We start from the raw sequence: 13,277 nt of genomic DNA on the forward strand, positions 1-13,277 counted from the left end.
AGGTACACTCAGTCACCATAAGGTCTGGAAAACTGTATAGAAATCAAAGAGATTGCTCTGATGTGAGTGCTTGGCTGTCAGAATGTAGGCCGATATTTTTGTTGCTAGGGGCTCTCCTGTGCATAATAGGACATTTAGCAGCATTTCTGAGCTGAGGAACTAGATACCAGTAGCCCAACCAAAAATGTATCCATTCAGTGCCAAATGCCACCCCCAGAGGCCAAATCACCCCTGGTTGAGAACTGCTGCTCTGAAGTCTTCCTGCTGAGGCTCTCAAATACCCAGGGAAATGATCTGTTCGAGAAGGAGCTGCTCCCACACTCTTAGACTCTGGCTCTCCCAGCTAACTCAACCCTCCAGAGACAAACATGCTGAGGCATAAAACCAAAGTTTTAGTGAAAATCACCAGTAATGGACACACTTTGCTTTATTATAATAATTTTAACTTGCTTTTTTTTCATAAACTAATCCTGCTAAAAAAAACCCCAAATCCCCATGACCTTTTTATAGCAGGTGCTTGGTAGTCAGGAAACTGAGCTGCATTTGTTTCTGTTCTTTTCATCCTGTGTCTCCACTAGCACTTTGATCAGAGGGAGAACCACCAACCAGGCTGAAGAGAAGGCTGTTTGGTTGATGCATAACTAGGTGACTAGTAGGCAGTTCCAAATCGAGTACCCGGTTCTTACTGCAGGAACCTGAGGGCCACTGCCTTGGGAGCATTTTTTAAAGGTGAAGTACTTTATAGTGAGGTTACAATGAGGTTGTCCCTTTAGATCAATAATGCCCCTTTGCATGCATCAACTCTCCCTGCAGAACTTTTCTGCCTTGGTGCCCTGTTAAGTTATTTTAACTCTTCACATAGGCCTGAGATAGACAATCAGCTCAATTCCCAAGAAAACTGATGGTACAAAGTTCTAAACCCTCTCCTCCCACTATCCTGACTGTTCCCCAAGAGTCTCTAACGTAGCAAAATGAAAAAGGGTGTCTGGATGCTAAGCAAAGTGTGTGTGTGTGTTTTTTGAAACATTACTATTTCTAGGGATAAAAATATTGCATTTATTTTGTTTTGTTTGTTTCCTGACATAGTGTTTTCTAGCAATGCAGAAAGCAGCAAAGATTTAATAAGACTGAGTGTTCATTTCCATCATGGGCTCAACACTGAAGTCAAAAAGAAGGAAAACCTATCAGCAACTTTAGACGATCCTCACTACGGAGCTGCCCAATAACAGCAGTGATTACACTTCTGCCTCTAACACGCCACTTTCCAAGCCTGTGTGCTGTGAAAGCAACAGTGCAGCTTCACAGTCACGTCTTTTCCAAACTGCTGTTTCACCCAGAAGGGAGGACAACTAGCATGGCCAGAGACCTCGGCATCTTGCTTTCTCAGAAGATCTTACTAATTGGGTAGACACCAGGCAGTCTTGAACACAACTGGAAAAGATCTAGTTCTTGTGACCTTAGACCAGCGGTTTTCAAACTTGAGTGAACAGAAGAATTGCTGAGAATGTTTAAGAGCAGATTTCCATGCGCCACCCCAGAAATGTGAATATGGTAGAGCCATGGTTGGGAGAAGAACCATGGGTGGGAGAAGCCCAAGTAGATGCCTCTCTAACAATGTCTCCAGGAATTGTGATGCAGACAGCCCATGAAGAAACTGGTTTGCTGAGTGTGGTCTCCAAACCCTCAGCATCAGCATCACTTGGGAACTAATTAGAAATGCAACATACCAGACTCACTGAATCAGGAACCATGGTGTGGGGTCCAAGAGTCTGTTTTTTAACAAGCCTTCCAGCCATTCTGATGCATGGTTAAGTTTTGAGAATCACTGCACTAAGATAATGCTTCCTTCAAAGTTAGCAGTGTAGGACAGAGAATCTGTATTCTCACATCCCAAGGAATCAAGACAGTGGTGTTTAAATAGCTCATGCCTTCATGTGTGCATCCTGACCCCGGACGGCTGCCCTCAAAGGAAACATCAGCTTTAGTTGCACATAACAGCTATGTCTGACACCACGCCAATGTTTTGTTTAAAGAATTTAAGACCTTAGAGGAAAGATTCAACAGGAAGTCAAGCTAGCCCCCCACCCAGGGAAATGCTGACTCGATCCGGCCAAGCACTGACCTTTCATTCTCTTGATGGCAGCGTCCATCCGTAACCCATCCTTCTTGATGCGAGCCTTAAGGACCTGGCCAAAATTACCCTCCCCGATCACATCTTGAAACTTGATGTCATTCCAGTCAAGCACTGGATAAATGGTGGGATCTGGGTTGTTTTTGGCCTTCCTGTTCAGGGCCAGAGTTCCTGAGTTGAACTGCACAGCTGGTTCTTCCCTCTAGAAAAATAATGGTTTCATGTCAGGATTTTTCATCATTTTAAGAGACATAATACCTCCTGGTTTGTAGTTACACCAGGTGAAAAAAGAAATAGTCTATCCAATTCTAGAATGAAGATGGAGATAGGGTTCATCTAACAGGCCCACTCGGATAAAGTGGCTGCCTGTGGAGCTGCATTGGCACAGGTCTGGGCCTCAGTGGGAAAACATGCCGCAATCCATTAGTTATGTCTGCAGAGGGTGAGGGAGGGGAGAGTAACAGCATGTATGCCACGACATCCCTGAGTTAATCAGACTTGAGTTTCTTCTCTGCTGTAGAATGAGCAGGTATTCAGTTCTAGTTTGGAAAAGAATTCCGAGAACTATCTGGGGCAGTCACAGGACATGCTTCTGTGAGAGCTTTCCTAGCAACATCTTGGTCTATTCTTGGCTCTTACTCTCTCCTGCTTATTCTAAAGCTCAGAATCTCTCAAGCCCACTCTGGAGCAGACCCTGGCTACCGGATGACTGATGCTTAGAGCAGAGCCCAACAAAGTGTCTCCTTTTCTCTTGAGTGTAAGTGGCTGCTGATGGCACTGTGACAAAGCACCAGTACCACAAGGAACTCCAGCCCTCTCAACCCCCTTGCTGGTCCTTACTCTCCAGTGGCAGCCTGAGTTGAGCCAGCTCTGGTGAGGAGTCGGATTACAGAGCCTCCCTTGTTCTCTACTGAAGGGGATCTCAGGGACTTGCACACATGAAGGTAGACCTCATGTGGAATATGTAATTGTACTCAGGGCCTTACATGCAGAATCAATACACAGTACAGATTAATTTTACAGAGCTTGAAATTGCAGACTAGAGAAATGTTCAGGCTGTAGAACATCAAAGGAGTCAAATGGGATGCCTCTAGGTAAAGTCTGATTTTGTAAACCTTCTTACTGGTCAAAATTCCTAGGTGAAAGAAAGACGCAGTGCCAAGTACCATGAACTATGACAGCACACTGAGGGGTACACAGGAATGGGGGTACACATGTATATGTAATTCACATATACATGAAAAATAATACAATTGAAAGAGATATTGGAAGTACAAAATGGGGACTGGTAATAGGAAAACACGGAAAAAACTCTGGTGCAAATCTTCATTACCTATCACTCTGAGGTCTGGTTACCTTCATGTCCTTCATTACCAAAAATGTTCGGTACTTTGTATTTCAAGATTACTCTCACTGGTGATTTGTCACTAGGATGGCTGTATTCTCTTTCTGATGGAGCAATAGTCCTGCTTTAGGCTCGGTTTCGCACATAACCTTTTCACTCTCAGAATCGTTGCGATTTGGACAAGAAATTATACACTCATGCTATTTCTCTTCCATTTCATAACAAAGAAAAGATGGAACTTGCCTAAGGGAAATATTTGCTTTATAAGTAAATTTTCTAGGCCCCATCTTTAAAATGAAGGTTCTACCTATACTTGGCCTCGCACTTATTATAAGCTACCAGGAAGATGAGATGCTACCACGTTTTGGAAGGCTTGGGCCATTCTCCTTTGGATGTTTGCCCTCTTCAACTGCAGCATAATCAGAAAGGCCAACAGCACCGTCAGGCAGGTCATTCCCGCTGAGCCAAGGATGGCGATAAGCAGCATCTTCCCGCCTCCGAGGTCTGCAGGAGCTGCGCGGGAGAACACAGGAGAAGCAGCGGGTTAGCTGAGGTAGAGAGACAGGCCAAGACCGCCTGCAGGAGAAGCCGCAGTGTAATGGGAATGAAATGGCAGCCTGAGCCCTGCCATCTAATTGCTAGGTGACCTTGTCCTACTTACTGATTTTCTAGAGCTCAGTGGAGGTGAGTCTGACCCACAGGGCTGTTATAAGTTAAAAAAGAAAAAGTGCAAAAGAGTTGTCTAAATGGCAACATGCTAATCACTAGTTGTTGTCCTTTGTTCAACTTTCACTTCCAAGTAGAGGCCCGAGCAGATGAAGATTACTGAGTAATAGTGAGAATGACCAACTAGATCTATGACTTTGGGAAAGTGATTAAACCTCCTTGCACAATTTCCCCACCGAGAAAAGCTTTAAAGTTCCATGATGCTAAGAGCATAGAGTCGGCAAGATATTTTGTTTTGATTTCTTTCCTTTTTTTTTTAATGGAGGTACTGGGGATTGAACCCAGGACTTCATGCATGCTAAGCATGTGCTCTACCGCTGAGTTATATCCCAGCCACCCCCTTGTTTTCATTTTTTCTTGTTTTAAAGAGCTGATGGAGAGAACCTGAGGATACCAGTGGGGGAAGGAAGGAAGGAAGGAAGGAAGAGAGAGAAGAGAAAAACCATTAAATTTAGGGCTCAGGTCAAAAAAAAAATTATTAAAGATTATGGTGTAACCCTTCCACTTCTTCCCCTTATTTAAATTAAAGTAAAATTAAATGTATTTTTTATGAAAAACAGCACACAGAGTATTCTTTTGTGATGAACTATCTTTCCTTCTATCTCTGTTCGTGCATGCTTAAAGAGATGTCTGAAATGGGATGGTGATGGTTTTTTAGTTTTGTTATGTCTTGCTTTTTAAGTGTTCTCTTTATATTTTATTTATGGCTTGGATTTAGGGCCTGTATGTATTTTACTAAAACACAAGTAACTATAGGAATGATGCATTTATGAAGACTGTCATCTGAAAACTACAATTCTCTGTAGTGGGCAGACTCATTATTCCTTGGACATTTCAAAAATGTTCCAAAGAATCAACACTGAAAACAGAGCTTATTTGATTTTTTTTTAAGCCCTAGGTAGCCCTCAAGAAAATCAAGATATTTTTAGTGCTACAAGATTTTCTGTAAAAATACTCTGATCTACATTATAAATCTGCAAGAGTCATCATTTCCCTCTAACGTCCCTCCGTCTCCAATCCCTTGCACGAGTTGTGCAGCACAGAGGACTAGGAGGTGCCATTTCAGACAGACCCTTCACAGGGAAGGCTCTCCAGGAGCTGCAGCCCTGCCCATCCCTGGGGCCCTTGTCCACTAATTATGTTCAACAGTTTTTATCAATCAAATACTAGAGGGGATTATGAGGTCCAGCCCTCCAAATATGAAATAAATAATCCACAGGGATATAATGTACAACATAAGGAATATGGTCAATAATATTGTAGTAACTTTGTATGGAGATAGATGATTACTAGAGGTAATCATTCTGTAGTATATGCAAATATATTATATATGTGGCAATCACTGCATCATAGATGCAAATGTCAAATCACTGTGTAGTATACCTGAAACTAACATAATATTATATATCAACTATGTTTCCATTTAAAAACATCACCAACACCGGGCCTGGTGTGCTTAGCCCTCTGAGGGATCTCTGTCTAAAAGAGCTTATTCTCTTTGGGGTGGGGGTTAGTGGTGGATGAGGAGACGTCATAACCTGGATCTGAAAAATAAGAGAAAACTCAGAATAGCATAGTGTCATCCAAGCTAAAGGACGAGTTAATTTTAAGAAAGAATGGAGTGTGGTCCTTGGAGCCTCCTATGGGCTTGCCTCCACTAAGCTAGTTCCAAGGTCTTCGTTCTCCATGGAACCAAATTCATATTCCTCAGAGCTTCAGTTACTGGCTGGGTAGGCTAATTTCACCTAAGGTTAAATGATAAGAAAATGGATCGACAGGATATCCTTCCAAGGGGCATTTTCATTTTAAGGAGCTATGTAGAGGTGGTGAAGCTTATTAAGACAAGCCCATCACGTCACACGATACAAACACGGGGTAAACATCTTAAGACAGTGGGGCTTTTCTGATACTCCCCAGAAATAATCCTATGTAAATACCTGTCCACTCTACCAACCTTGAGATTCAGAAAGAGTCATCAGTTCATGAGAAAAGGTTGGATTGCTGGACCCGATGTTGTTCTCTGCAAAGATGTCCACCTGGTACACTGTTTCAGGCTCCAGGCCCTTGAGCTGGTACTGGGTGATGGTAGTGTTCTTGATCTTCACATCAATGTGCTGGTCTTCATTCTTGCCCTGAACCTTGTAACGGATGATAATAGAAGAAATAGAATAGCCATCCAAGATCGTCCAAGAGATCACAGCTGAGGAGTCTGTGATGTTGGAAATCTTGATGTTTTCTGGTTGAGGAGGGAGAACTAGAAATTGAAAAACAAACAAACACGATTTTAATTAAGAAATATTACCATCTCTTGGATTATTATGCTTTTGAGAGAGAAAGAGTTAATGTCAGCTCATAAACCATGAATAACTTGTAAGTGTTATCTCAGAGGATGACGCCAATCCACTGGTGGTGGACTCAATGCAGACTTGACAAATGGCCACAGATGGGAAAACAGCAGCACACTTATCACACATTTGCCATCCTTAGACTAATTAAAGGCCTCGGAGATTCTGTTACTCCACAAACTGCTATTACACTGTTTTTGACGCTGAGAACAGAATGATTAGGAGAGCTAACATTTATACAGGCCCTTCCATATAGTACCTCAACAACTCATAACAATCTTACCCTAAGTATTGAGGTCCAGAGAGATTAAGTGACTTGCCCAAGGTCACACAGCTATTAAGTAGAAGAAATAGGATTCTGTTAGTCTAACACCATCATCTGTAGTCTTAGCCACTGGCCCATAGAGCCTATCCTTGTTACGCACTTATTAACAAGATATGTTAAGCGCTTAGGAGACAGAGTTCTATAGGGACTTAGGGGAAAGAAAGATCACTTTCCACTCAGGGGCATGGGCAGGATGAGAGAGCAATGCCTTGAGGTTTTCCAGATACAAAGATGACGTGTACAGAATCATCACTGAACTCTCAACTCCTTCCAGATAATGGACACAGGCTAGAAGGGAAGTTTGTGACTCTATAAAGCCTAAAACTATTTGAAGAGATGAATCCAAGGTCTTGCTCTTGGTGTTAACTGTACCTTATATTTGCCAGGCTGTTTACAAGATGCTTCCATATGAAGGCTCTCTCTGACCCCTAGAACCACACAGGCAGATAGGTAAACTGTGCTGAGATTTTTATATTCAAATTTTAGAGATGCGAACATGGTAACTTCAAAAATGGAAGGGCTTTTACTGGACCCAGTAAGCAAGTAGTAGATCCAGACCATTCTACTCTTTCTACCACTGTTTTTCCAGATGAAAGCTACTGTTTATAAACAAATTAGGACCTTTGAGAAGTATCTTAAGGTATACTCTTTGTATTCTAAATTCTCAGAGATTCTTCTTCATTCTAAAGTTCCTCTTTCCATGACCCTGATTCCCCATATCATGTTCCTTAGGTGACTGTGGCAATTTATGGGACTTGGGTATTGGATTTTGTTTTCATTTGTTTATTTGGTTTCTTAAATTGCAGTATAGTCTGATACAATCTGTCAATTTCTGGTGTACAGCATAACGTTTCTGTCAAGGTACTGGATTTCGAACCTTTCAAATCTGATTGGTATTTTCTAGGTCTAATGAGTAGTAAATTATCAAAAATCACAATTAATCTACAGTATGTCTTAACTTCCTTTGTTTCTAGTACCAAACTTTTTGCATATTTTTACAAAAATATAAAATAACCTTCCTTCCTACAAGGATTACAGGGTATTAAGAATCTTTACATTTTCAGATTACTATGAACACATATTTAGTGTCTGTATAGTTGTGCCTCCAAAAAAATTCAACTTCATAAACTAGTAGTATTCTAAGCCTGTCACAAAAAGAAGCAGCACCTCGCAGACACCTGCTAGAAGAATAATGAATATAATCCTGGTGTCAACTAAAAATTAGAAATTTGCTTGTACCAATTTATCTATTCAGTACCTGAAAGAAGTCACCCTTTAAGCTAGCTCAGTGGACTTTTATTTAGATTTACTGAGTCTAAGCCTAGTCATCTACATTTTAGCAGCTTCCCTGGGTGACTCTAAATTAGGTTTTTAAACAGTTTATGAAATGCTAACTTAAATAGTGAACAATTTAGAAGTGGGATATGGTTGCTAAAGGAGCTTTGCCAGGAACCAGTCTTGTCTTGAAGCAGTTGGTTGCTCATCCAAAGAGACAAATGGGTAGCATGGTTTGGCAAAAACAAACAAAAATGTGAATTAGGGTCCTACCCCATGACTTAATGGCTATATAACTTTGGTCAAGTCACTTACCCTCCTCTGTGCCTTAAGTTTCTTATCTGTTAAATGTGATGCAAATGCCTACTGTTCTCTCCTCAAAGTAATTGTGTCCAATGAGATACTCCACATATACATGTGCAAGAGAACATTATACACATATATCATTTTTTACATCCTTTAGGTGCCATAGACCAAATATGATCGGTTCCACTCCTTACACTTGGTCCAGATGGAACTGCTAGGCTGGGCACCAGTATAAACTGTATACCGAGAAGCATTAATCGTACTTCTGAAGAACCTATATGGAAGATGAGCCACTGGCAACACAGCATATTAACAACTGTCTCAGTTAAAACTGAATTGTTCTTATCCACATACTTCTTACCCTGATTTCCTGATTCTGTAGGGACGAGCTCCTACCCTGCCAATCAACACCTCTACCATCGCCAGCAGCATAACAGCTCCCCACCCCCATTAAATTTCATACAACCTCCCAAGGCAAGTTCACTTGCAGTGACAACTAGCTAGTTTTCATTTAATCATACAGATGATACTGATGATGTGATTTTGATCATGTGTATTGCTAATGAGGGCAAATTTTACATAAAATAGTGAATAAACATCCAAGACAACTTTGAAAAAGAAAATAGGGATTCACTCTATAGTTATCAAAACATTTCATAAATCTATAGAAATTTAAATAGATTGGATTAGTACAGGAACAATATATATCCCCAAAAACCCAAACATCAGTAAAAGAGAACAGAGTGTCCAGAAATAGACACAAAACCAAAATGAGAATTTGGCCTATGATGCAGAAAGCACCACAAGTCACTAGAGGGACTATTCCATGTATGGCATTGGGTCCATCAGCTTGCCATATATGATTAAGTAAGGTTACAACTAAAAAGATTAAAATACTTACACCACACCCCAAAATAGCAACCCTATATCTGAAAGACCTAATATGCAAAACAAAACACTAGAGCTACTGGAAAAATACAGAGAATATGTTCATGACCTTGAGGTAGGGAGTAATTTCAAAACACAAAAAATACAAACCAGAAAGGCAAATATTGACAGGTTTGATTATATCAAAATGCAAAGTTTCTTTGGGTAACAGATACCACCACCAAGGTGAAAATAAAGAAATTAAGAGAATACATTTGTAATGTATATAGGAAGATTAGTATCTAAATTATATAAGCATTTTTAATAAATCTGTTAAGAAAAGATAACCAATAGCAAATGGGCAAAGTGTATCAACAAATATAACAAAAAAGAGGAAATCCAAATGTCCAATAAAATACCCAAGAAAAAGATGCTCGACCTTGCTGATTATCAAGGATATGGAAGTTGAAATCACTAGTTAGATACCCTTTACCTTTGAGAGTGACAAAAATAAAAAAGATTTTACAATATCAAATGATATTTAGATAGATGTAGGGAAAGGACATAGATACAAAGATGGCTATAGAGGAAGTGGTACTCTCATATACTCCTGAACATAGTGCGCATTGCATAGCCACTTTAGAGGAAGAGAGCTCATCAATTCCACTTGCAGACAAGTTCCCTGGAAAAGCTCTCACACCTATGCAGGTGTAAATATGTATAAGGACAGTCACTGCATTTTTGCAACAGGAAAAACAGAAAGAAGGAAACAATCTAAATGTTAACCTAAAAGGGAATGGATAAGTAAGATGAAATTGTCATAGCACACAGTACTATATGGAAGTTAATAAGGAATATGTCAGATTTAAGCAAATTAATAGGTACAGATAGAAATCATTTTTATTCAAAAAGCAAGATGAAGAATATGTATGCATACCGACACTTATGGATGTATATAATACATTAAAATTTTACAACACTGAATGGAAAGATACGTAACAAACTCATAATTTTGGTTGTCTCTGGGGAGGGGGGAAAGAATTAGAGTAGGGATGAGAGTCCAATGGGATTTTGTTGCATCTTTATTGTGGAATTACTTCCACGAAGTAGCTGAAAGCAAATATGATAAAATGTTAACAGTTGTTAATTCTGGGTGGTAGAAATGTTGGTGTTTGCTGTAGTACTATTGGCACTGTTCTATAACTTTTAAATTTCCCAGAATTAGCAGATGATGAAGACATCCCTAAACACTGACGGAACAGTTGAGACTTCCGCGTGTTATTGATACAAGAAGGGAACGGCTGGAGAAACACTAAGCCAGTCTGCACACCTGTTACTGGGGAAGTGGAGACTCAGCTTCAGAAGAGAAACTCAGACTTTGAGACTTGACAGGAGACCACAGGATCCTAGCATCAGTGACAGTTGGTGTGACTTCAAAATATCTCATCTTTCCAAGGACTCCAAAATGCACAGACGTTTTAATGCCATGAATCAAAACACAACTCTCTAGTTCGTGATGGAAAAGCTTTTGGTATTACAGAGAAACTGAAGATATTTCAACTAATTTTAAAGACCAATATGAAATTGAGAAAATCCTGAAATGAAGACTATTTTGAAAGAAAGTGGTTTTACTAAACTCAAATATGTATTGTAACTCCAAGAATTGTCTGTTATGAAGATTTTTCAAGCAAGGTTCTTTGGCTTTTAAGATTAGGAAAGACCTATCTATAATTAATCATTATCTGTGTGCATATAGATACACAACAATCCTGAAAACTGTCCTGTAACAGATTCAACAACAGATTCAACTGTCCTGTCAACAGCCCTAGACAACTTTACTCATATTCTTAATATATGTAATAAGTAATTCTGTAGAAAGGAAAAGTAAATTTTACCACAAATTTATGTCCTGAATTATTGCAAATCCAAATATATGGAAATTCCATACGTACTGCAGGTCACTAAAATGATTTGATGTGTTGGTGGGGGGTGATAATTGGCTTCCATTCACAACTAAGTACCTTTTATGATGTCTGAAAATCAGCCTCGAAGTGATGGGAGCTAAGTTCAAATGTCAGTAGCCAAGTGTCATTCAGGCAAGGCTGGGGCAGCATGAGTTACTTACTATCACTAAGGGTCCATGCGATGAGATCTTCACTCCACTCCCCCTGGGCCTTGGTGTTGACTCTGGCTCGGACTATGTACTGCTCCCGGGGGTGTAAGTTGTTAAGCAGCACTGAAGTCAAGTTGCCTGGCACTTTAATATTCTGCTGATCACTATTCATTTGCACAGACCTCCTCTCGACTTCAACATAAAAGTCATCTTCTGAGCTTGGAAATATTGGTTGCCAGGTCAAATTTAGAGTGGTCTGACTTTTTGGGAGGAGACTGAGACCTCTTGGAGGAGGAAGACCTAGGAGAAATCAGAAAGATGATTATTTTTATATAGGGTGTAGTTAACAACAACCCCAAAGGACAGCTTTATAGAATAAACTTTGCTTTTAGAGTAATATTTGACTTCATAAGCTATCAAAGAAACAGATGCTAGCAGCCATGTAATATTTTTTTTCCTACCAAAATAGCAAAGCTTTAAAATATTCTCACATGTAGTCTGAGTAATTGTAATATAGGAATACAACTCCTATGAAGGACAATTTACAAATGTTTTTCAAGAGCCCTAGAAATGACCATATACCTTGGCCATATAATCTGACTATCAGGGATTTATCCTGAAGAAATAACAAAGAAAGAGAAAAAGTAGGTGCATGAAGATGTTCATTACAACATTATTTATAATAACAAATAATCATAAGAAACCTAAATGCTCAAAATAGGGAAATGCTTTGATAAATTATGATCTAGCCATCCAAGGGATTAAAAGATAATTGGGAAAAGTACAGAAGCCCCTCCAAAATTTACACGACATGAGAAAAATAACTACAACTTGGTAAAAATTATATCCACAATTGGTGAAAGAGGAAGGAAACTGATAAAAATGAAAACACACTTTGCAAAGGTTGTGGGGTTGTAAGTGAGTGTTCAGTGTTTCTGTTCCCATTTTGAGTAACGCATCTTAAAGCAATTTCAGAGTTACTTCCCCTTAGCAAGGACAATTCCAAACATCATAACACTGTGATGGCAGGGCTAGGCCTACCATTGCTCTGGTCACATCAAGGTTTGGCTCTGACCACATGATGTCTGGCCGTAATTACCCATAAGAATCTGGGCTACCATAGAGGTAACTGAATGGAAACATGACGGCTTTGAAATCAGAGACAGGAGCCTGCCCCTTTAGTTTTGTGACCTTGAGAAAATTCATAATCTCTCCGAGCTCACGTGTAACATGAAATGAAAATACTCATCTTTCAGACTCAGGAGAAATGAGATAATGGAGGTGAAAATGCTTGGAAGGGGTTGGGGCTCTCAACATTTTTTCCCTTCCTCCCTCCCTTCCTTCCTTCCTTCCAAGATATCTTATCTTGTGCCAGTGGACAGTGGAGGAATCTGTATGTTTTCAATTAATTGATTAATTGAAATAATCAAATTTCAATCAATTGATACACTGATTTATTTTTAAATTCCAGATATAAAGTATTTTCAAAATATAGAATAGGGATCCCCTACTCACACATCCTCAGTGGGGAAATTATTGCCTCTAAAGGGGCAAAAATTGATTCTTGGAGTATGAGAAAATTTTAGATACTACAGTGGTTTAGAAAGGAGCCACAGTATATAAACAGATCTGTGATATTACAATTCATGGCAGAAAAGACATCAGGACAAAAGCTTGTTAGGAGGTGATAATTAAAAAATAAAAATAAAAAGGCTGAGAAACTTGGTTAGAGTTGAGAAGAAGGGTCTGTTTCCAGCCACCGGGAGAGGGACTCTCACCGGCCAGTTCTGACCACCCTTAGACTAGGGAGAACCAGTAGTCAGGTCCTGCCACCAGCCTGGCAT

The 13,277-nt window shown here is 39.8% G+C and overlaps 2 protein-coding genes across 3 annotated transcripts in view; one reads left to right on the plus strand and one right to left on the minus strand.

Annotated features, from left to right (window-relative positions):
- LOC116152590 (RNA exonuclease 1 homolog) overlaps window positions 1-11,221 on the plus strand; it is a 35,666-nt gene extending 24,445 nt beyond the window's left edge. Inside the window, exon 7 of the mRNA XM_064490152.1 lies at window positions 10,540-11,221. The gene's annotated coding sequence lies outside the window, so the exon portion shown is untranslated. The remainder of the gene's footprint in view (window positions 1-10,539) is intronic.
- TEK (TEK receptor tyrosine kinase) overlaps window positions 1-13,277 on the minus strand; it is a 90,750-nt gene that overhangs the window by 12,700 nt on the left and 64,773 nt on the right. The window contains exons 12-15 of one of the 2 annotated variants that reach the window (XM_031449587.2): window positions 11,446-11,733; window positions 6,157-6,456; window positions 3,835-3,989; window positions 2,123-2,333 (exon numbers count right to left, since the gene is read on the minus strand). In XM_031449587.2, coding sequence (XP_031305447.1) covers window positions 2,123-2,333; window positions 3,835-3,989; window positions 6,157-6,456; window positions 11,446-11,733 — 954 coding nt within the window. The remainder of the gene's footprint in view (window positions 1-2,122; window positions 2,334-3,834; window positions 3,990-6,156; window positions 6,457-11,445; window positions 11,734-13,277) is intronic. The other variant, XM_010985500.3, reaches the window with a different exon arrangement.

Source organism: Camelus dromedarius, chromosome 10 (assembly GCF_036321535.1).
Source record: "Camelus dromedarius isolate mCamDro1 chromosome 10, mCamDro1.pat, whole genome shotgun sequence".
NCBI classification, from domain to species: Eukaryota; Metazoa; Chordata; class Mammalia; order Artiodactyla; family Camelidae; genus Camelus; species Camelus dromedarius.